Consider the following 23,162-nt stretch of genomic DNA (forward strand, 5'->3'; position numbering starts at 1 on the left):
GTGGAGGGATCATTGGCAGCCACCCGCCTAGAGCCCCGAGGGAGGGGCGCGGCTCCGCAGCGCGGCCTCTGCCAGCAGGGGGCGCTGCAGTGAGCGGGGCGGGGGGCGCTCGCTGTGGGGGAGCTCCCGGCTAGTCCAGCCCCAGCCTCTCCCAGCAGGGGGCGCTGAAGGGAGCGGGGTGGCAGCGCTGCCCCACAAACACACTCCCCGTGGCCTCAGGCTCCCCTGTCCCCGCCCCCCACCCTCATGCTGCCTTAGCCCTGTCAGGTGCAAAAGGAAATGACAGCAAAGAGGAAATAAGTTTGCAGCGCTTGTGGGGAGCGCCCTGGACTGAGGTGTTGGCAAGGGACGGATGCACGGCCGTGCCACTTGGGCACTGCTCCATTGGGAATGGCCCCAGCACAGAGCACGAGCTAAGGGGATTGGGCACATTGCAGGTGAGTGGGAACGAGGGAACGGAGCACAGGGAGGGCTCCTTGGGGGCAATGTGGGGAGATTCTCTAGGAACCCCCCCGAGCCGGGCTTGGAGACAAGGGCTGCACAAAGCCATCCCCAGGATAGACACAGGAGAACTGGAGTGGGGGCTCTGGGTGAGGGTGTTACTCACGCTCCCTGCCCAGAAACCAGGCCACCATGGATTCCTCCCGCTAGTACACATGGGGCTGGAGGAGCTGGGGCCCGGAGCGGGGGAATGGAGGTGTGGTTCCCTTCGCTGGAACCTGGGAACGGGGATGGAGGTGTGGGGCCCTGGACTGGAAGCAAAGATGGGGGGAGGAGCCCTGAGAGGGTCAGACCATGGGGAATGGAGATGTGGGGCAGTGGGCGGTGCAGATCCTGAGGGAATGTGAGTGTGGAGTTTTGGGTGGGGCAGATCCTGGGGAAGATGGGGGTGAGGGGCCCTGGGCTCTGCAGACCCTGGGGGGATGCGGGTGAGCGGCCTTGGGCTGGGCAGACTAGAGGGAATGGGGGTTTGGGGCCCTGGCTGGGCAGGACCTGGGTGAGGATGGAGTGCAGAGCTTTGGTAGAGGCAGACCCTGGGGGGAATGGAGGTGAGGGGCCCTGGGCTGGGTAGACCCTGGGGGGATGAGGTTGTGCGGCCCTGGGCGGGGAAGGCCCTGGGGGGATGGGGGTTAGGGGCCCTGGGCTGGGCAGATTCTAGGAGGGAGGGAATGAGAGGCCCGGGGGGAGGAGGGGGAAAGGCCCTAGGGGAGATTGGGATGCGGGGCTCTGGGCAGGTCAGACCAGGGCCGCCCGGGGGGGGGGGGGGCAAGTGGGGCAATTTGCCCCAGGCCCGAGCCCCACAGGGGCCCCCACGAGAATATAGTATTCTATAGTATTGCAACTTTTTTTATGGAAGGGGCCCCTGAAATTGCTTTGCCCCAGGTCCCCTGAATCCTCTGGGTGGCGCTGGGTCAGACTCTGGGGTTGTCTCCTGGGGTGTTCGGTTCTGGGCTGGCCGTGCTGGGCACTCACTGAGGGCCTCTCTCCCTGCCCTCCCTCCCCCTGCAGGGTGCTGGGCTCGTGGGCATGGCGTCCGGCCCCATGTCCTCCGCCGACTCCTCCAGCCTCAGTACCCTGGAGGAGCTGTCCGATGCCTTCGATTCGGCCCTGGGGCGCCATGACGACTCCAGCTCGCTGGGCTCCGACTCTGAGCTGAACGGGGCCGCCCCCTATCGCCAGACCGACCGCTATGGCTTCCTTGGGGCCAGTGGTGCCCAGGATGGGTAAGTGGGGCAGGCCTGGGCATGGGAGTACTCAAAGGGGGCATTGCAGAGGGAGTAGGGGTGCTGCGAAGGGCATTTCTGTGTCCCCTAGGGGTGAGCACCCTGCATGGCTGACCCGGATGCCTGGCTCCCATTCCTCGTCCTGATCTCTTGCTCCCTGGAGCCATAGTGGGTGCTGGGCTGATACCCACATTCCCGGTCCCGCAGGGCAATCCCCTGGGCTCTGAGCCTGGATCCAGCATCTCCCCGCTCTGTAAGCTGAGGATATGGGGTGCTCAGGCCCATAGAATGGACATACACAGAGGAGCTGAGCCCCGGGACTGGGGAATCAGCCCACACCCAAGTAGAGCAGCTTGTGGTTGTGGCCTTGCCCCCACCTCTCTCCTAGTCCTGCTGCCCCCCAGGGGTGGGGCAGAAGCAGGGAAGAGGCAGAGTTTGGGGAAGGAGAGTCTCAGGCGCTGGGGGCGAGGACTGTTTGGGACTCTTGCATCAGGGCCCTGTGCACCAGCCCCATCTCCCTAACGGCCTGATGTAGGGGATCCCCCAACCCAGGGAATATCATGCGTGCCCTCTAGGGTCTCTACAGCCAAGATGCTACTGAGGGCAGGCCCCCTGCTGGGGAGGCACAACGGCCCCTGGGAACCCCGGTTCACTCTCTGTACCTTCCCCCAGCTGGGAAATCACGAGTGGGTGTACAGCCCCAAAGCTGTATCCAGGGAGGGCCGGCTCAGGCCATCAGCCTCATGGCTGGATCAGCTGAGGTTGCTGGAGCTTTCGGGGCGGGGTTCGGAAGAGCCCATGCCACCCTGGTGTCAGTGTGCCACGCTGCTGCCACGCTCCCTGCAGCACAGTGTCCTGTGGGTGCCCTCCTCCCTAGAGGCAGCTGCAGCCCCATAACTCTCTATGATCACAATAACACCTAGCTCTTCCAGAGCACCTGCCATCCCATTTCCTATTGGATGGGAGGGGTGCAGGGTCGGTGTCCTACTCCCCATTGAACAGATGGGGAAACTGAGGCACCAAGCAGGGCAGGTGACCTGCCCCAGCTCACACAGCCAGCATTGACTGCAAAGTGCTGCAAGATGAAAGATGCTATGTTACTATAACATCCTCTCCTGCTTCCCTGGGACTTGGCTTATTGGGGTGTCTCCCTGGACACTGGGCTAGCTGATGGTGATAACAAATGTGAGGGCTAAGCTTAGCTAGTGCCAAGGGGTTTAGTGGTGATTGTCCAGCATGGCAAGGCTAAGGTCTGTGTGGTTGTTGTTGTTTAAATGCACAGTGTGCTGAAGGCAGATGACAGGGTGGGGTTTTCTAACTACTGGCTCAGTCAGGGATCCAGGGTCCTCCCTTGGAGGGGGAACATGTTTAGGTAGGGTCTAACCAAACAGATCCCAGTTCTGAAATCTGCAAGGTGCATCTGCAAAGGAGCAGAGCTTGGGAACACCAGAGATGGAAGCTCTGTCTTTGGAGGAGATTTTCCTCCCCTTCCTCACTGTTCATTACGAAAACTGTAGGAAATTAAATGCAAACTATGATGTCAATGTAATGCATGGAGGCATGGGAAGGCTCCTGAATCCCTGGCTGGAAGGCCAGAAGGGGCTGTTCTGATCATCTAGTCCAGTGGTTTTGAACCTTTTTTCATTTACAGACCCCCAAAAAATTTCAAATGGAAGTGCAGGCCCCTTTGGAAATCTTAGACATGATCTACAGACCCCACAGGGGTCTGTGGACCACAGATTGAAAACCACTGGTCTAGTCTGATCTCCTGCGGAGCCTTGAGGTGACTCCTGCACTGATCCCAGAACTTGTCATGAGCTAGAGCGGGTCTTTAGGGATGTCCCCTCAGGACTGCTAGGAACCGAGGCCTGGAGAATGCCCCAGCCCTGGGAGAAGCTGGGGAGCTCTGCCCCATTATCATGCCATGATCCTGCAGAGGACATGAGCTCAGAAGCTATGGTTTCCTTCTGGGCTGCTCACACCTGTCCATGGCCCTAGTCTTTCTTGGGGTTCTGGGGGGGACGTGTGGTAATGAGGGGTGTGAGGCCCACACAGGGCCGGCTCCAGGCACCAGCAAACCAAGCAGGTGCTTGGGGCGGCACATTTTCAGGGGCAGCATTCCGGCCACCCTTTTTTTTTTTTTTTTTTGCGCTTGGGGCAGCAAAAGCCTAGAGCCGGCCCTGGCAGCAGCAGCGGGGGGCGCCCTGGGGGCGCTGCGGTTTGCGTCAGGGAGCAGCGCCCGCACCTTATGGCCAGGCGGGCTCCGAGAGTGGGACACTCGGGCTGGGGGCCACCCGGTGGGGCACACGGAGCTGTCTGCAGGTGCCACAGGGCGGCCATCCCCCAGCGCCGCAGCCAGGGCTGGGTGAAGCAGCCCAAGCCGCCCAGGGACTGCGGCAGGGCAGCCAGAAGCAGCAGCAGCAGCGGGGCCATAGAGGGTGGGGCGCTGCCGTGCGGGGCCTGTGTCCCGCTCTCCGGGGCTCCACTCCATCTGGGGCTGCCCTGCCCCGGCTCCTCAGCCCCCTGCCGGGGTGGTCCCCCGGCTCTGCCCTCCCGGGTCCCGGACGGTCCTAGAGGCGGGAGCCCTGACGGGTGAGGTGGGGGGGGGAGAGCCCAGGGTTGGCGTGGCAGGGGGTGCAGGTGGAGTAGGGGGGAGAGCCCAGGGCTGGGGCGGCAGGGGGTGGGCGGGTGGGGGGGGAGAGCCCAGCACTGGGGCGGCAGGGGGTGCGGGTAGGGGGGAGAGCCCAGCTCTGGGGCGGCAGGGGGTGCAGGTAGGGGGGTAGAGTCCAGGGCTGGGGCAGCAGTGGGGTGCATGGGGAGCCCAGGGCTGGGGTGGGGGGCAGCCAAAAATCTTTTTGCTTGGGGCGGCAAAAAACCTAGAGCTGGTCCTGGGCCCACATCAGCCTCAGAGAAGAGCCAGAGCCCCTAACCCCTCTGGGAAGGGCTCTGAGCACTGTTGGTGCTGGGCCAAGGGAGGGGAGCACCCTGCACCCCTCCACCCGCATGAACTAACACTTCCTGTTTCAGCAGCTCACGGCTCGGCCACATCCTGTCCCCGTCTCCATGGCGATGTGCACACCGTGCTTGCAGCGGTGTGTGGTCAGGGACGTCAGCGTCCCAGCCTCCCCCACCTCACCCCGCCGAGCGGTTCAGGGTGTGAACGGGTCCAGGAGAGAAGAGAGAACAGCCCTGTTCAGCCCCACACCCGTTTTCCCTGGGATCCATTCCTACAGCCTCACTCCGTGGATCTGCTCTGTGCTGCTGGGAAGATCACTTGTAATGGGGCTGCCAACCTGCCCCCAAAGGCAATTCCCCTGCCCAGCAGACCCCTCGCTGCCCACACCCATCTCCTGATAAAAGAGTATGAGAGGGAAGCTCTGTAGGTTAAAACACTGATAGTATTACTCCCTCTTTATTCAGTATTTGCTCGCTCATTACTCAGTGTTTACATGCTCATTACTTTATATGTGGACATTACTCAATGTTTACTCGCTCATTACGCGGTGTTTATGTGGATATTACTCAATGTTTACTCTTTCGTTACTCTGTTTATTCACATATTACTCAGTGTTTACTTACTCTTTACTCAGTGTTGACTCACTCTTTACTCAGTGTTTACACACTTAATAGTCAGTGTTTACACATTCATTACCCAGTGTTTAGGTGCTCATTACTCATTACAACAAAAATGATTAGGGGTATGGAACAGCTTTTACATGTGGAGAGATTAAAAAGACTGGGACCGTTCAGCTTGAAAAAGAGATGACTAAGGGGGACTATGGTAGTGGTCTATAAAATCATGAGTGGTGTGGAGAAAGCGAATAAGGAAGTGTTATTTACCCCTTCACATAACACAAGAACCCGGGGTCACCCGATGAAATTAACAGGCAGCAGGTTTAAAACAAACAAAAGGAAGTATTTCTTCACACAACACACAGTCAGCCTGTGGAACTCGTTGCCAAGGGATGTTGTGATGGTGAAAAGTATAGTTGGTTTCAAGAAAGAATTAGATAAGTTCATGGAGAATAGGTCCTTCAATGACTATTAGCCAAGATGGTCAGGGACACAACCCCATGCTCTGGGTGTACCTAAATCTCTGACTGCCAGATGCTGGGAGTGGACGACATGGGATGGATCACTCAATAATTGCCCTGTTCTGTTCATTCCCTCTGAAATACCTGGCATTGGACAGAATACTGGATTAGAGGGATCATTGGTCTGAGCCAGTATGGCCGCTCTTATGTTCTTAGTGTTTACTCACTCGTTACGCCATGTTGTTTACTCACTCATTACTTTGCTTTTGCATGTTCATTACTCAATATTTACTTTTTCCTCAATGTTTATTCGCTCGTTACTCAATGTTTACTCACTCATTACTCAGCGTATGTCTACACAAGAAGCACTACAGCAGCACCGCTGCAGCAGCACCACTATAGTGTAGACACTTGCTATGGTGAGGGAAGGCATTTTTCCGTCGCTGTAGTAAATCCACCCCCCTTGAAAGGCAGTAGCTTGGCCAATAGAAGAATTCTTCCATCAACCTAGCTGTGTCTGCAGTCGGGGTTAAGTTGCACAGGGCATGATGTTTTTCACAGTCCTGAGTGAGGTAGCTCGGTTGACCTAAGTTTTATATGTAGACCAGGCTTCAGTGTTTACGCACTCATTACTCAGTTGTTACATAGGCCCAGATGGAGGGCAGGCAGTTTGTGGCAGGCGCCAGTTCTGCACTCCTCACAGGCTACAACAACCCTTGGGGCTGCCTCAACTAGTGCCTCTGCTGCGGTGGACCGATGGAGCTTTGCACAGAACAGTCAGAGACAGTGCAGCACCTCCCCCCAGTGTGTCCCCGCTCTGCCCCCAGGACACCCCGTCGACCTGGGGCTGCTGCAAGGTGACACATGAACTGGCAGAGCCAACTTTGCACCTGGACCTAGGGGCCTCTGCATAAAGACTCCCTAGGGCAGGGGTTCTCAAACTGGGGGTTGGGACCCCTCAGGGAGTCGTGAGGTTATTACATGGGGGGTCACGAGCTGTCAGCCTCCACCCCAAACCCCACTTTGCTTCCAGCATTTATAATGGTGTTAAATATATAAAAAAGTGTTTTTAATTTATAAAGGTGTCGCACTCAGAGGCTTGCTAGGTGAAAGGGGTCACCAGTACAAAATTTGAGAACCACTGCCCTAGGGAGTCTTTATGCAGAGGCCCCTAGGTCCAGGGCAACAGGGAGTTGAGCTCTTGGTATTTGCTAGGTCAATTACTCAGCTATGACTTCATGTTTAGTTGCTTATTATTCAAATGCCACCTGGTGTTTGCTTAGCCATTGCTCAGTATTTACTCAGTCATTATTCAGGGTTTACTCAGCGGTTATGAAGGCATTGTGTGGTGGTCATTTAGTCATTACTCGGTAGTCAGGGTTTACTAAATTGTTACTAAGTGTTTATTGAGTCACTATTTGGTGTTTACCTGGCCATTACTCATGGTTTACTCATTTGTTACTTGATCACTCCTTTGCCGCTACTTGGGTTTATGTAGTCATTACCCAAGCATTACTTGATATTTACTCAGACGCTACTCAGCGATTACTTGCTAATCTCAGTGTTTATTCACTTGTTACTCGGGATTACTAAGTATTTACTCAGACATTACTCACACGTTAGTTGTTAATCATTATTCCTTGCTTACTTGGTCGTTACTCAAACTCATGGTCTCCATGGCAGAGGGAATACATCCAGATCTGTGCTTCTGATGGGAGGGTGGGAATTGTGGGGTGTCTCTGGAGCACACGGAGGGTGAAAAGCAATGCTCTGGGTCTCTAAACAGTAACAGACGGTTAAGCCAATGCTTCCTCAGCATGCAGAATGTGAGGGTGATGCTGGGGGGAGGTCCATGGCTCTTCTCGGGGTAGAGTTGGCAGGGTGAGGGTGCCACCAGCCTGTAGCTGGGGTTAGGCAGGAGAGGGGTCAGAGTTAAGGTCATGTTGGAACATCCTGATTTGCCCAGTGTTTAGTTTTCACATTCCCAGGTGCTGCCTCCCCCTGCCCAGCCCCAAGGTAGGGCAGGGGTACAGGGAGCTGAGGCAGCAGTACCTGGAGGGGAAGGAGCAGACAGGGGATGGGCAATGAGGAGGCTGTGCTCTCTTCCCAGAGTAGTGCCCCAGGAGGGGAGCTTCGTGTGGCTACTGAATGAGGGAGGAGAGGGGGCCCAAGGAGGAGGAAAGGGGGAATGAAAGAGAGGTAGAAGGGGTGCACCAGAGGGACAAAGAGATGGGAGGAATGGAGGCACAGGGCAAGGAGGAGATGGCCTTTGGCCTGATACCCATTCTCTTCCCCTCATCCAGCCTGGGCCAGCCCCCAGTAGAGCTCATCCGGCACCGGGAAGCCAGATGGCTGGAGATGACATCGCACTGGGAGAAGGCCATGGCCAGGAGGTACAAGAAGGTGAGGAGGAGCCACAGAGAAGTCCCAACCCTCTATGGGGCCATGCCGATTGCCCAATGGGGCACTCAGCCCTCCCATGGGGCACCCCAAAGGGCCCTGCTAATCCCCCCAGGGAGCAACCAGTCTCCCCAGAGGGCACCCCAGTGTGCTCCACTCCCCCAAGGAATCAGCTGTTGCCAGGGTTTCCCCCATTACGGCTCCTGACAGTGTAATGCCACACAGCTGAGCCCCCTGGAGCTAGGGTCTCCCTGCCCCTGAAGCCCGTGTCCCAGGGCCCTGGCTCTGTCTAGTGTGGCACCATGCTGGGCCCCCTCTCCCTGGCCCTGTCCTGTGGGGGGTTGTACTATGGTTGATGCAGTTCTCTGGCTCCAGGTGAAGGTCCTGTGCCGTAAAGGGATCCCCTCGTCCATGCGCGCCCGCTGCTGGCCCCTGCTGTGCGGAGGGCAGGCCAGCATGGACCGCAACCATGGCAAGTACAAGGTAACCAGCTCCCCCTGCCTCCCTCGCGGCTCCCACTCTCCCTCGGCATCCTCAGCCCCCCCCACACACACACACACTCTGCCCCACCTGCATCCATGCCGATGCCCCCAAGCTCTGAGCCAGCTGCCTCCCACACTTCCGCACGCCTGGCTCTAGGCGCTGGATATGCACAAGGCTACCCTGTATTGGCTAGCGTGCAGAGAGGATAACATCCCAGCTACCACTGCTGCTAGAGAAGCGCTCCTTTAGCTCTTGCAGCAGGCACCTGCATTGCTGCAGTGGCAGGAGGGAGCTCTCAGCTCCCCAGGGCCAGAGGACAGGGGGTTAATATACAGGGTGAACGGGCCCAATCTTGTTCTCCCTAACCCTGCTGACTGCCATGGGGTGATTGGCAGGAGAACAGGATCTGGCCCCAGGGTGAGTCATCATCAGTGGCAGAATAGGACGTCTCGAGGCATGGATCCACTGGATCTGTGCTATGACCTAGCTTATAAACAGTGCTGTGGTGGACTGGTACCCTTCAGTGTACCAGTCTCCCGAGCGCTGGCCACAAGGCTTCAATGCCTCTGAGAAGGAGCTGCTGGACTCCAGCCCTCTTGCTTTGTGCCGTGAGCTCTGCCCCGTGAGTCCCAACTGAGCCAGACACCTGGTCAGAGACATTCACCCTCTCCAGGGCTCCGGGCACCCCATCCAGTGTTTGCAGTGACACAGGGCAGCTTTTCCAACCAGAGCAGGTTTCGTTAGCCTGCTGGCACATGGCGCGGGGAGTCCTGAGAGTAGGAACAGAGGGACAAAGATTAAGACATCATCCATCCTGATCCGCACCAGGACTCCATGAGCCATGCTGCTGCTGTGAGAACTGTGCAGTTTCCTTTCTCTGTCCCTGTCCCTTTGTCCCTCAGTCCCAGGTGAGAGACCGCAACTGAGTTCACATGCTCAGCCTGCTGGGAGCCCTTGCTGATAGGTGATAGTCATTGGGCTTCCATTGCTCTGGGTTAGTCTCAGCCAGACCCAAAGGACCTGCATCCAGTTGGGCTGAGTCCAGCATGCTCTGGCACCCCTCCTGGCCCACACTACACCTGCAAACACAACCACCGTGCAGGGAGCCGCTAACACCCACCCCAGGCCCTGATCTCTTGCCGCTAACCCTGAGCCCCTGCCCCAGGGATAGGGTGGTGTGGCCCACTTCCTGTCGCCATGGTCACCTGTTGCCGTGTCGCCGTAGGAACTGGAACAGTCACCTGGCGACCCGCAGTGGTTGGAGACCATTGAGAAGGACATCCACCGCCAGTTCCCCTTCCACGAGATGTTCCTGTCGCCTGAGGGACATGGGTAAGGGAGCGGCGGGGGCACAGCCAAGTGCTGGGGGAGCAGAGGGGAAGCCCTGCTGGGGCTGATGCCTGAGTTGTCCCTGCAGCCGGAGTGGGGTGCTGTGTCCTGCCCCCAGCCCAGGACATTCCTCACAGCTGGGCAGCGCTGCCGTAGTGGGCCTGTGATTCCCATTCCAGGTACTCGCCACTGAGTGGTGCTGTCTTCCTACTGACACCAGCTCCCAGTGGTTCCAGTTAGAGAGCAGGGATTGTCCAAGGGGCAGGGGGAACGCGGCTGGGGTCCATGGCATTGAGTCACGCCGGCCGGGGCACCACTCAGGCATGTGAGCCAGAGTCATCCCCCCACACCGGGGCAACCTGCAACTGAACGATACCCCCTGGGGAGTGCCCTGCTGGGCAGCAGAGTTACCCCCAAACCCCTCGGAGGGGGGGAGTGTGTGACCCAATCCCTATCCACACTCCTCCTTCCTTCTATCTATCCCTCCCTCCCTCCATCCCCATCCACACCTATCCTTCCCTCCATCCCTATCCTACTCCTCCCTCCCTCTCTCCATCCATCCACCCAATAGACTCCCCGCTAGGTATCTATTTAGAGAATTCTATATATATGTAGCCTCATGGACTCAGGACACCTGGGTTCTCTTCCCAAAGGTCTGATCCGACACGGGGTGGGGTATGGGTGGGGGCAGGGGATGATACTGGGCTAGTTGGGCTCAGTGTTCTGGTCCTGTATGGGAAGGGAGCTCTGCACCGTGTGCCCCATGTCCCAGCCGAACTCTAACACCCAGCCCCATCCGTGCAGGCAGCGAGGACTCATGCAGCTCCTGAAGGCCTACACCGTGTATCGGCCCCGCGAGGGCTACTGCCAGGCCCAGGGCCCTGTGGCTGCAGTGCTGCTCATGCACATGCCTGCTGAGGTGAGTCATGCCCAGCAACTACTGGGAACCATGCCCTCCCCCATGGGGCACCCCCCCAACTGCACTGACCCCGCCTCACCGCCCTGCCCCTCCCCCACTGCTGTTGTGCTGCCCTGTGATATAACCCCGTCCACTCATGGGCACTGGCCCTCACTGCCCTCCCCCATGGAGCAGCCAGCTCCCATCCCCACACGGGCCACCCTCCCGCCCCCCATGGGTCACCAACCCCACTCCCAGCCCTCATTAACAACCACCCTCAGGCCCCTTTGCATGCCAGGGCAGCCAGTTCCCCTCCTCCTCACACAAGATACACACCTTCCCCCTCGCATAAACCCTGTGCCCCTCCTCTATTCATTCCCCCTCCCCGTGTGCTCCGGGGACCCCGACATCCCCCCTGGCTAATGGCTCCCCCTCCTCTACAGCAAGCCTTCTGGTGCCTGGTGCAGATCAGTGAGCGCTACCTGCCCGGTTACTACAGCCCTGAGATGGTGAGAACCCCCCTGCACCCCTCCCCCAGGATGGGAATGGACCCTTATGAGATGCAACGTGGAGTCAGCAAGGCAGGGGGAAGAGCCTGCAGCTGCCTTGCCATGCCCTCCCCATCAGGGGGTACTGGGACACCAGAGAAGGGGAGGAGCCTGGACTGCCCAGCCATGCCCTCCCCATCAGGGGACGCTGGGACACCAGAGAAGGGGAGGAGCCTGGACTGCCCAGCCATGCCCTCCCCATCAGGGGACGCTGGGACACCAGGGAAGGGGAGGAGCCTGGACTGCCCAGCCCAGTCTTCCCCAGCAGGGGAGTAGGAGAGGGCTGTGGGGCTGGAGCCTGCGTGCTTGGAAGCAGGTGGGGCTGTGCAGCGGGCAGATCTGATGGTCTCTCGGTTGCCCCCACAGGAGGCAGTGCTGCTGGATGGCGAGGTCTTCGTGGCGCTGCTGCGGCGCGTCTGCCCCAAGGCCTACAAGCACCTGCAGAAGCACAGTGTGGGGCCGCTGCTCTACGTCACCGAGTGGTTCCTGTGCCTCTACAGCCGCACCCTGCCCTTCCCCACCGTGCTGCGCATCTGGGATGCCTTCCTCAGCGAGGGTGCGTGATGCACTGGCTCAGCCCAGAGCTTCACCAGCTGCCAGCCATCTAGCCAGGGCCGTACTGGGGGCATGGTCCTGCACGATTTATGGCTCCCCCAGGGCTGAGACATCCTGGCTGCCCTGGACTAGGAGGGGTGGGGGCGGGGCCAGGTCATGTTGTCTTGGTGGTTTCACAGCTCCCCACAAGCCTGCTGCCTGTTTCATGGCTCCACCTTCCCCAGCTCCGCTGGCAGCTTCATTCCTCCCCTCGCAGGTCCCCTGGCTGTTTCATGGCTCAACCGGCCATCTTTTGGCCCCCCTCCCAGGGGCCTTTGACTGTTTCAAGGCTCCTCCCCCCAGCTCACCTGGCTGTTGCATGGTGTCCCCCACACACAGCTCCCCTGACTGGTTCATGCCTCCCTGCGTAGGTCCCCCTGGTTGTTTCACATTCTCTCTGTCTCTCTCTGTCTCTGTCTCACTGACACAGAGCTCCCTTGACATGGCTCCCCCTCCCAGGTGCCTTTGGCTGTTTCATGGCTTCCTCCTAGGTACCCCTGGCTGTTTCAGGCCCCCCCCCCGCCCCCCCGGTCTCCTGGCTGTTTCAGGGCTGCGCCAGCGCCCCCTACCTCTGGCTTGGGGTCTGACAGCTGCTGTCTCCCTGCAGGGGTGAAGGTGCTGTTCCGGGTGGGGCTGGTGCTGGTGCGCCTGGCACTGGGCTCCTCGGAGAATCTGCGAGATTGCACGGGCATTGTGGAAACACTGGAAAAGCTGCGCAGCATCCCAGCCCGCCTACTGCAGGAGGACATGTTCATGGCCGAGGTGAGGCGCAGGGTGGGGACCAGGCTGGGCTTCTGCTGCAGAGATAGGAACCTTCACCAGCCTCCAGCACAGCCCCCGGCAGGGCCAGACCCCTCTCCCCTATTCAGCCCCCACAGGGCCAGGCCTCCCCAGCTCCTTCCTCCCTCATTCTCCTGCCCCCTCCCGAACTCATTCCCTCGTAGACAGGTCTCCCTAGCTCTGTCCTGCCCCCTTCTTCTGCCCCTCCTCCCCAACTCAGCTCCTGAGGACCACGCCTCCCCAGCTCTGACCTCCCCCCTTGCCCTGTCCTGCCCCTTCCCCAATTCAGCCCCCTGAGGGGCTTACAGCACCGTGCTCCCTGCAGGGGAGGGCGGGGCTGGGCAGCTACAGGCTCTTCCCCCCCCCCCCGATGTCATGGTGCCCTCTGCTGTTTCTCTTCCCTGCACACACCAACCTGAGGCCTCACACCTGTGCACGTGGGATCCCTTTGCACATAGGGCTCCCCTCAAGACACAGACCCCATGATGTCCCTCCACCCCCATCTCCTGCAGGTTCACAACGTGGCCGTCTCGGACCGTGATGTGGAGCGCGAGTGCCGGACCCAGCTAGCCAAGCTGCGCAAGGTCCGGCCTGATTTTGGGTACCGCCCGGAGCAGCGCCTGCCCAACGCCAAAGCCATCTTCGACGCCCAGCAGCTGGAGGATGCGCAGCAGCCCGAGGATGCGCAGCAGCCCAGGAAGGGCAGGCACCCAGCGCCCGCCTTCCTCATCCCCGAGATTGTGGTGGACCCCCCACCCCCACCCCCCAAGGAGCAGCGCCGGATGGAGAGGGAGTGGCTGAAGGAGCAGCGCCGGCAGGAGCAGGAGCAGCGCCGGCAGGAGGAGGCAGCCGAGAAGCAGGCTCGGAAGAAGAAGCCCCCAGGCAGGAAGAAACCAGACACGCGTGGCAAGACTTTCCATGTGGCCCAGCGCCCCATGCTCAGCCTAGCACAAGAGAGCGGGGAAGGGGAGGAGCCTGGCCCCGCCAAGAGAAACTCTGCCCCCTACCTGGAGACCTATTTCTGAATGGGTGGGGCGGGGCCTGCCCTAGCAAGAGACACTCCGCCCCTTGCTGGAGACATGTTTTGAATGGCAGGGGTGGAGCCTGCCCCACCAAGAGAGACTCCACCCCCTACCTGCTCAATGGATGGAGAGGAGACAGTGTGGGGCATTGTGTTGAAGAGGGAAGGGGTCTTGGGCTCAGAGGGCTGAGACCCCCCTGCGTCCTGTAGCGCCAATCAGCAAGGCCAGATTCTCCCACAACCCCCGTCAGTATTCACACTGGGGCCCAGTGAGTGGAGAACCTGCCTACTGCGATCTGGCCACTGGTGTCAGCAACACAGACAGTCCGGTCCCTGCCTGGGCCTTGCTCACTCACACGCACTGCCCGTCCTTTGGCTCTGGGCCTGCCCCTCCTTTGGAGACCTGACAGAGCAATCAGTGCACAGGTGCCATGGGCGCACAGCTCGTTGCCTGAGAGCCAGGTCCCTGGGAACCGCAGCAGCCGCCCTGTGAATACTGCAGCCTATGATCAGAGCGGGAAGAGGGGGTCAGATTGAAAACATAAAGGGAAATGAAACTTCCTTCTGCAGTCCCCCCCCCCCCCCCCCGAGCTGGGGCCAGGCTGGGGCGTGGGGCTGATGAGCCACTGCTTGGCAGCTTGTCTGTGTAGATGGTATTAAAAGTTTGTCCTGGGGGCAAAGGCCGATCACAAGTGTTGAATCAGGAGCCTGTTTGTTCAGGAGACCACCTTGGGGGAAGGAAATAGCCCCAGCTGCCTACGCAGCTCTCACCTGGCAAACAACAGGAATCACTGGGGGAAGGAAATATGCCCCAGGGCAGGAATGGCAGGAAGCTGCTCTGGCCTGGGTCATGCTGTGGGTTGGGCGGGAGGATCCCCCAGTGGCTTTCTACCTGGAAGCAAGCTGGGCTAGAAACCTGGATGGCCAGCAGTGAAGGCGCCCCACCCCTGGTGGTGGTCAATGTGGGGTGGGGCTAAGGACCTTCCCCACCGCCCAGATGGGTTGGCCTCCCGGTGGGGTCAGCCCAAGGCTGCATGATCCAGTCACAGCATGGTCGGTAATTTTTCCACAAAGGGCAGCCAGTAACCAGTTTAGCCCCCTTGTCAGATTACACTGCCATTTATAGACAGGCAGCCAAACACCTGCACGGCCCTCCCCCATGCTAATCTGGGCCTGCAGGCTGGCCCTCGACACCTGCGTCCCCAGACGGCAGTAACTCTCCACTGGGATTAGACCCTGGCCCTGCCAGGTGCAGGAGGCTCAGGGAACTGGAAGCAGTGGCCTCCTGCAGAGCCTGAGCTGTGTGCTGGGGAAGGGGGAGAAAGCACCCCACTCCAGGGGGAAAGGAACAGAAACCCTGGGCAAGTCCAGCTGAGATCCCTGATTGTTTTGGAGCCTGGGACCAGATTGGAGTCGGTGCCCCTGAGAAGGGAAAGGCTCCATGTCCCATTCCCCACCCCTGCTGGCTTGGAGCAGCTGGCTGTCCTATGGGTCCATGTTCCCCATGTGCTTTGCCCAGGCTGTGGGGATTTTGGTTGCTCCTCGGGCACCTGGCACTGGACTCCTGGCACTTCCCCCCGCAACACACACACACTCAGGGTGCAACCTGCCACCTCCCTCCCCGACGATAAGATTAGACTTTATCGTCCCAGCTGTGTTGATCTATGGTGGAGGCACTGATATGTGGGGCCGCATTGCTCCATGTGGGCCCGTGACCTCTCATCCAGGAACCCATGGGAGGCAGGGAATGGGCCCTGTGGTCACCACGCCAGCCCAGGGGAGAGATCAGGCAATGGGGCAGGGGAAGCTTTGGATGCTGCTGCCTCCATCTCTGCGCTGCCCACAGGGCTGGGGTGGAGCCCCGAGCCAGGCAGGGGGGCTGTTATAGCAGCCCTACGAGGGCTACTGCCAGGCCCAGGGCCCCATGGCTGCCAATGGGGCAGAGGGGGAGCCCACAGCAGGGTCTGGCAAGGTGAGCGGGTGGCTAAGATTGGGAAACTGAGGCACAGAGAGGGAAAGCCTCCTGCCTGGTGTCACGGCCCCACTCTGGTCTCATCCCTGATTTGCCCCAAGCCCTGGAATCAGCCATGCCTTACAGAACAAGCCCCTGAGTCCTGATCTCCCTTGGGTAGCTGCTCAGAGGCCAAGGGCTCACTCCCCCTCCCTTAGGGAATAACCCTATAGAATTCTCTGCCTCCTATAGAATCCCATAGGCTGGATCCAGAACCCTCCAGAAAGAGATTCATTCTCCAGTCTGGTGTCCTTGTATAGGCCCCCTATGCCATGTCTGGCTGGTTTCATCTCCTATGGAATTCCGTAGAGACCAAGGAGGAATAAGCAAGATCTTGCCCTGAATGAGCCCAGGCCAGAGATCTCCGATAAATCCGGCTTTATTAAGGAAAAGTAGAGAGTCTTGCTAAAGGCAAACTCTCTGATAGGTAGCCTCACAATGGTAGCCCCACGAGCCAGGGTCGAGGTCCACCTGTGCACAGACACACAGCGAGAGACAGGCCCTACCCCAGCTGAGATCAGGACCCCGTTGTGCCGGGCACTACAGACAAACGGAGAGACAGCCCTGCCCCAGCTGAGATCGGGACCCCGTTGTGCCAGGCACTGCCCAGACACACAGGGAGAGACATGCCCTGCCCCAGCTGAGATCAAGGCCCATTGTGCCAGGCGCTACAGACACACAGGGAGAAACAGGTCCTGCCCTAGCTGAGATCAAGGCCCATTGTGCCAGGCGCTACAGACATACAGGGAGCTCTACGCTACAAACTTACGTCAGTATAGCTACGTCAGTCAGGGTGTGGAAAATTGACACCCCACGTAATGCAGTTGTACGGATCGAACGCCTGGTGCAGGCAGCGCTATGTGGATGAGAGGGTTTCTCTGGCACCTGGGTGGGGGCACAGGGTGCCAGCCACTGGGGAGGGGGATAGGACAGGGCACTGGCATCTGGGTAGGGGGGCACAGGTTCCAACCACTGGGGTGAGGGATGGGACAGAGCACTGGCACCTGGGTAGGGGCAGGGGGCACACAGGACCCAGTCACTGAGGAGAGGAGGGCCATGGGCACCAGCCACCAAGGAACTTACATAAGAAGGCCAAAGTAGGAACTACCAGGAAGCCCCTTCCCAGCCGGGAACAGTCTGTCCCCCTCCCACAAGCCCTCACCCTCCCTCCTACCCCTCTGCCCCCTGACAAGCACCAGGAGCTCTCACCCCCAGCTCAGAGCCTATTGGATTGTTAAAGGCACTGGGCACATAGGGTGAAACAGGTAAAGCACTGGTGCTGCCGGGTGCAGGGTTCACCCAGCGGTTGAGGGGGAGAGCCAGGCCTCACCCTCAGCACCACAGCATTGCTCTGGGTGCAAGGCAGTAACCGTGGGAGGCGGCATCTGATCCCTGCCAGCATCACAGGGAATGTGCTACATCTAGGGGCAGAGCTCTAGTGAGCTTGGGGAGAGCTAAAAACTGAGCGGGGGGGACACCCCCAGAGCCCCTGGTGCCTGATTAACCATGGCCTCTGGCATCTTTGCAATTGTCTGTTGGTTAAACAACTGGTTGATGGTGCCAGTTAATACCTGCCAGCATAACACCCCCCCTCTCCCATATTGACACCTTGAATGTTCCCCTGCCAAAGAGTTGGGAGAAAAGGAGGGTATGGGGGGGACATGGGGGTGTGCATATCACCCTGGCATGGGGGGGGAATGGGGGACCCTGGTACGGGGGAGGGGAGAAGGGGATACACAGGGTTCCTACATGGGGAGAAGCTGGGGAAGGGGGGCAGACAGAGCCCCTGGCATGGGGCAAACTTGGGGCCCTGATATGGGGGGAGGTGGCACACAGAGCTGCTGGCATTGGAGGATAATAGGAGAACCTGGTACAGGGTGGAGGGGAGAAGGGTGTACATAGAGCCCCTGCCATGAGGGGAGAATGAGGGACATACAGAAGCCTTAGTGTGAGGGAAATTGGGGCCCTGCCATGGAGGCAGAGGGACTGAGGCACTAAATGATTTGATCAGTGTTACACGAGAAGAGCTGGGAATTGAACCCAGTCTCCCAGCACTCTAACCACTGGACTGTCCTGCCTCTTTCTCCATCCCTGCTTCTCTTCGCACTCAAGGCTCTTCTGTCCCTCCCTCTGTCATGCAGCTCCTCTGCAGTCCCTTTTCTGTGTCTGTGCAGCATCTGGCATGATGGGGCCTTCCATCTCGGTGACCCTGACCAGCAGCCAGCGTGATGAGGCCCTGATCTCAGCTGAGGCCTCGGTACAGCCGTAAAATACGCACATTAGAGACCCGTTCAGAGAGGGTCTCAGAACATTTCCCCGCCTCCCACCTTAAGACCCTAGCAAGGATATGGGGTGATAACAGTGACCCAGTGGAACAGCAGAGACAACCATGATGTCATCTCGTGAGCTCTCATTGGCTGAGCAGTACCCTGGTGGCTGGGGAAAGCTATCCAGTGGCTTACAGGTGGCAACACACAGTGTGTCAGGGACGCAGCTGACACCTGCTTGGCACAACTGCAAGTGACACTGCCTGTCCCATCAGACCTGCTCCAGCTTGTCTCCATGGCAACCAGGCAGGCTGGTCCCTCGCTGAGATCAGGTAACCGGAGACACACTCTTCACTGTGCTGAAGGGAACATCAGCGTAGGACTCCTGGGTTCTACCCCAGCTCTAAGAGGGAAGTGGGATCTCGTGAGCAGAGTAAAGGGGGCTGGGAGCCAGGACCGCTAGCTACTACTCCCAGGTCTGGTAGGGGAGTGGTGTCTAGTGGTTAATGCTCCTGTTTTGCCACTGATTGTCTCGGGGGTCTGATTTCCATGGACACCTAGCTCTTTGGCCCATGTGAACTTGTTAAGGTGCTAATGGCTCGTTTTGTCCCAAGTGCTTTGCTGCTTTGGGAGCTCTTGGCATGAGATCAGCACTGATTTTTATCTGTCCCATAAGCCTGGGTGCCTGGGACAGATAGACTGGGGAAGAGGGAGCAGAATGACAGTGATGGATGAAGATATGACCTGATGGCAGCCCCATAGCAGGAAGGTGCGTGTTGACGGCTCCCATCGATTGAGGAAGGAGGAAAGGGGAAGAGGGCGTGATGGGTTCTACCTCATGTTTACCCAGCCAGTGAGAGTCTAGGAGCAGTGGTGGGCAGTGGGGGTAAGGGGGTATGAGCCAGCATCAGATACAGGGGCAGAGAACAAGGGCAAGATGGGTGTGGGAATCAGGAGATGTTCCCACAACCCCCACATGCTTTGGGCTCATCAAACAGTCCTGATTGTTCTGTACTCTTGGGCGTGGCACTGGCCTGGCTCTACACATGCCAGTCACACATGGCCACTGAGTTAGCTGTCCTGCCCCTTCTCTAGGCTAACACAGGCCACCAGCAATGCCCTCTGGGTACACATCCTGCAGTTCCAAACAGCAGGGCATTTGGGGGGGGAGGGTGGCTGTGTTTGTGGGAGAACACCTAGGGGATTGTGGGAAGAGAAGCCAAACTCTCATGATTCCCCTTTGGGAATGTCCCACGATTCCTTGGGTCTAGCCCATGGTCGCTCCAGGCCTGGAAGATGAGTGCCTGGTTAAAGGTCCGAGCTCTCCCCCTGGAGGAGAGAGAGTCCCTCAAGGGAGCTGATGCCACACTCTGCAGCAGGGCAGGATAAGTACCCAGAAGCCTCTTGGGTGAACACATGTCATCAAGGGGCTGAGTCACTTATAGCAAAGGGATCTCTAGACTCCTGAAAGGTGAGGAGCCATTAGCCAATCAGAGAGCAGCTGTCCTGGACAAACCAGAGCAGACCACTCTGGCACTCCTGAAAGACCCTACAATAATACACCAAAGGGTGGAGCCCTGATACTTATGGGAGATCCCTGCCATCACAAATCAGCAGTAGCAGCCCCTGAGTGACCCTACAATAACATACCAGGGCACCGTTGTGGGAGATGGAGGCATTAGCTGCTGGAAGGCAGGAAGAAACACTTGTAGCGGGGGGGAATCAGCCACTGGGAGCCCTCCAAAAAGGACACATTCCATCTACTGCTCTAGGCATTGCCAGAATGCGGGGGGGAGGGGGGCAGGGCCGGCTTTAGGCCAGTTCAACCAATTCCCCTGAATCGGACCCCGCCCCTAAGAGGGTCCCGCACCCAAGCCCCAGTACTGCGTACCGGCAGGTGCGCTGTACCGGGGTGGCCCAGCTTCCCCAGGGGGCAATTTAAAGGGCTTGGGGTTCCCAGCAGGGGCTGGAGCCCCAGGCCCTTTAAATTGCCACCAGAGCTCCACTGCTGGAGCCCTGGGGTAGGGCTGCAGGGCTCTTGGGGCTATTTAAAAAGTCTGGGGCTACGGCTGCCTCTACCGCCCCGGCCCTTTAAATAGCCACTGGAGCCCCACTGCTTCCCCAGGGCTCCCGTGGCTATTTAAAGGGCCAGGGCGGTAGAAGCAGGGAAGCCTCAGGCCCTTTAAATAGCCCCCAGAGCCCTGGAGTAGCGGGCGGGCTCCAGCTGCCTCTGCCGCCCCGGTCCTTTAAATAGCCCCTGAGCCCCGGGCTGCTGCTGCTACCCTAGTGGGGGAGGGAGGAGAAGGGGGCACTCACCGTACAGGGTGGGCTATACCCCCTGTACCCGCACCCCCTGCCCGCAGCCAGCCCCGCTGCACCCCCTGCCCTGCCCGCACCAGCCCCTGCCTGCAGCCAGTCCCACATCCCCTGCCCTGCCCGCAGCCAGCCCCTGTCTCCAGCCAGCCCCGCACCCCCTGCCCTGCCTCCAGCCCCACAACCCCTGTCCTGCCCACACCAGCCCGTCTCCAGCCAGCCCCGCACCCCCTGCCCGCAGCCAGCCCGTCTCCAGCCAGCCCCTACTGCACCACCTGCCCTGCCTGCACCAGCCCCACACCCCCTGCCCTGTCTCCAGCCAACCCCTACCGCACCCCACTGCCTGAAGCCAGCCAGTCCCGCACTCCTCTGTCTCCAGCCCTGCCAACCCATGCCGCACCCCCTGTGGCCCTACCTGAAGACAGCCAGCCCACCCCACACACCCCTGTCTCCAGCCAGCCCTGCATCCCTTGCCCTGCCTGCAGCCAGACCCTACCTCCAGCCAGCCCCATATCCACGGGTGCCCTGCAGTTCCCAGGGCAGTAACCCTGCACAGCTGCTTCAATGAGCGGGGCAGGGAGCAGCTGGGACCCACACATGTGCACACCCTAGGGTGACCAGACAACAAGTGTGAAAAATCAGGACGGGGGGGGGTGGGGGGTAATAGGATCCTATATAAGAAAAAGACCCAAAAATCGGGACTGTCCCTATAAAACTGGGACATCTGGTCACCCTAGCACACCCCCAGGGAGTGGCAGGTACCCACACATGTGAAGCAGAGCTCATTTCTAGCGCAGGCCCATCTTTTTAAAAAAGAACTTTAGGTAGGGTTAACATACATCCATATTTTTCCGCACATGTCAGGCTTTTTGGTTCTTAAATCGCTGTCCGGGAGGAAAATACGGATGTATGGTAACCCTATTGGTACAAAATATACATACTGTGGCACATCCCTTAAATCAGAACTTTTTATAGGGAACCGGTTGCTAAGAAATGAAAGGCTTTTTTTTACAATTTTTTTTTTTAGTCATCCCTGCTGGGGCCCCGCCGAAAATGTTCGAATTGGGCCCAGCACTTCCTAAAGCCAGCCCTGGGGGAGGGTGGCTGGGCAACAGGCAAGGGGAGAGAGGCTGGAAAGGTTAAAGCCATTGCAGAAGTGGCAAGGGTCAGGGTGGCTGTTGGGAACTGTTTGAGTGTGTGTGTGTGTGTGTGTGTGTGTGTGTGTGTGGTATGCCATCAGGGGCTTGTTCACCTGCACATCTACCAATGTGATATATGCCATCATGTGCCAGCAATGCCCCTCTGCCATGTACATTGGCCAAACCGGACAGTCTCTACGCAAAAGAATTAATGGACACAAATCTGACATCAGGAATCATAATACTCAAAAACCAGTGGGAGAACACTTTAACCTGTCTGGCCATTCTATGACAGACCTGCGGGTGGCTATCTTAAAACAGAAAAACTTCAAAAACAGACTCCAACGAGAGACTGCTGAGCTGGAATTGATATGCAAACTAGACACAATCAACTCACGATTAAATAAGGACTGGAATGGCTGAGCCATTACAAACATTGAATCTATCTCCCCTTGTAAGTATTCTCACACTTGCTTCTTATCAAACTGTCTGTACTGAGCTATCTTGATTATCACTTCAAAAGTTTTTTTTCTCCTACTTAATTGGCCTCTCAGAGTTGGTAAGACAACTCCCACCTGTTCATGCTCTCTGTATGTGTGTATATATATCTCCTCAATATATGTTTCACTCGAAATGCATCCGAAGAAGTGGGTTGTAGCCCATGAAAGCTTATGCTTTAATAAATTTGTTAGTCTCTAAGGTGCCACAAGTACTCCTGTTCTTTTTGAGGATACAGACTAACACGCTGCTACTCTGAAAGCAGGTATATACTGTCAGTTTCTGAATGTACTGACAAAAAGAAGTTGTGCATCACTGTACAGTACCTTGCCTCTTAACTCATCTATATTTCATTTTCAACATTAACTTTAATAAAATTTTTACTCAGGACATGTCAGTCTACAGGACCTTAGTTTAAAATTTGCTTTAAAAATATTGCATTAGTGAGTTGGTGAAGATTATAAAATCACATCTCTAAAAAATCCTTGCATAGATTTTTAGATGCACAATCATCTTTAGCCTTAAATGCTTCGCTCTTCAGACATATGGTTTTTTAAATAAATTCTTTAAAAGACCACTCTTATCTAAAATACACATTTTAATTACTATAGTAAAAAAAACTTACTTCCAAAGTCTTCCTGTCCTTTCTGTCCATCCATTTCTCCCTTCACCCTCCCACCCCACATTGAACAGAGCCCTTAAAGGGACAACAGCCCTTTGCTTCCAGAAAGCTGGACAAAGAGTTTCCCTTTCTTTACTTCTGACTATCTGATGAACTAATTTTAAGAGAACCCTCCAGCAAAATCAGTACCTTAGTAAGATATAAAATCCTTTGTTATGCCTAAAATCTTTGGAAACATATTTTGTAAATATTTGGTGAACTTTCATAAACAGGTGTATTGTTATGGAGATCACACACCGTAAATTAGTGTTCCCTTTTTCTAAAAGCAATGAACATTGTTATGAACACACTAAACTTCTGTGACTGATTAATTTAAAATAATGTCTGTTTCAGTGAGTTAAATATGTAGTAATCTGGAATGGTTACTTTATGAAGGCTTCAGAGTACATTTAAAATATAAAATCAGATTAGAAATACTGATTAAGAAAATGTAAAACAGAG

General features: G+C 57.5%; 1 protein-coding gene across 1 annotated transcript; it reads left to right on the plus strand.

Moving 5' to 3' along the window:
• The first annotated feature begins 60 nt into the window (after window positions 1-60).
• TBC1D10C (TBC1 domain family member 10C) lies at window positions 61-14,503 on the plus strand. Its single transcript, XM_005280565.4, has 10 exons — window positions 61-437; window positions 1,510-1,724; window positions 8,062-8,161; window positions 8,534-8,641; window positions 9,867-9,973; window positions 10,775-10,889; window positions 11,312-11,377; window positions 11,783-11,972; window positions 12,618-12,772; window positions 13,303-14,503. Exons 2-10 carry the CDS (start codon window positions 1,528-1,530, stop codon window positions 13,813-13,815), a joined length of 1,551 nt encoding a protein of 516 aa, XP_005280622.4. The 5' UTR covers window positions 61-437; window positions 1,510-1,527; the 3' UTR covers window positions 13,816-14,503.
• The last annotated feature ends 8,659 nt before the right edge of the window (window positions 14,504-23,162 follow it).

Source organism: Chrysemys picta, chromosome 4 (assembly GCF_011386835.1).
Source record: "Chrysemys picta bellii isolate R12L10 chromosome 4, ASM1138683v2, whole genome shotgun sequence".
Taxonomy (NCBI): Eukaryota; Metazoa; Chordata; order Testudines; family Emydidae; genus Chrysemys; species Chrysemys picta.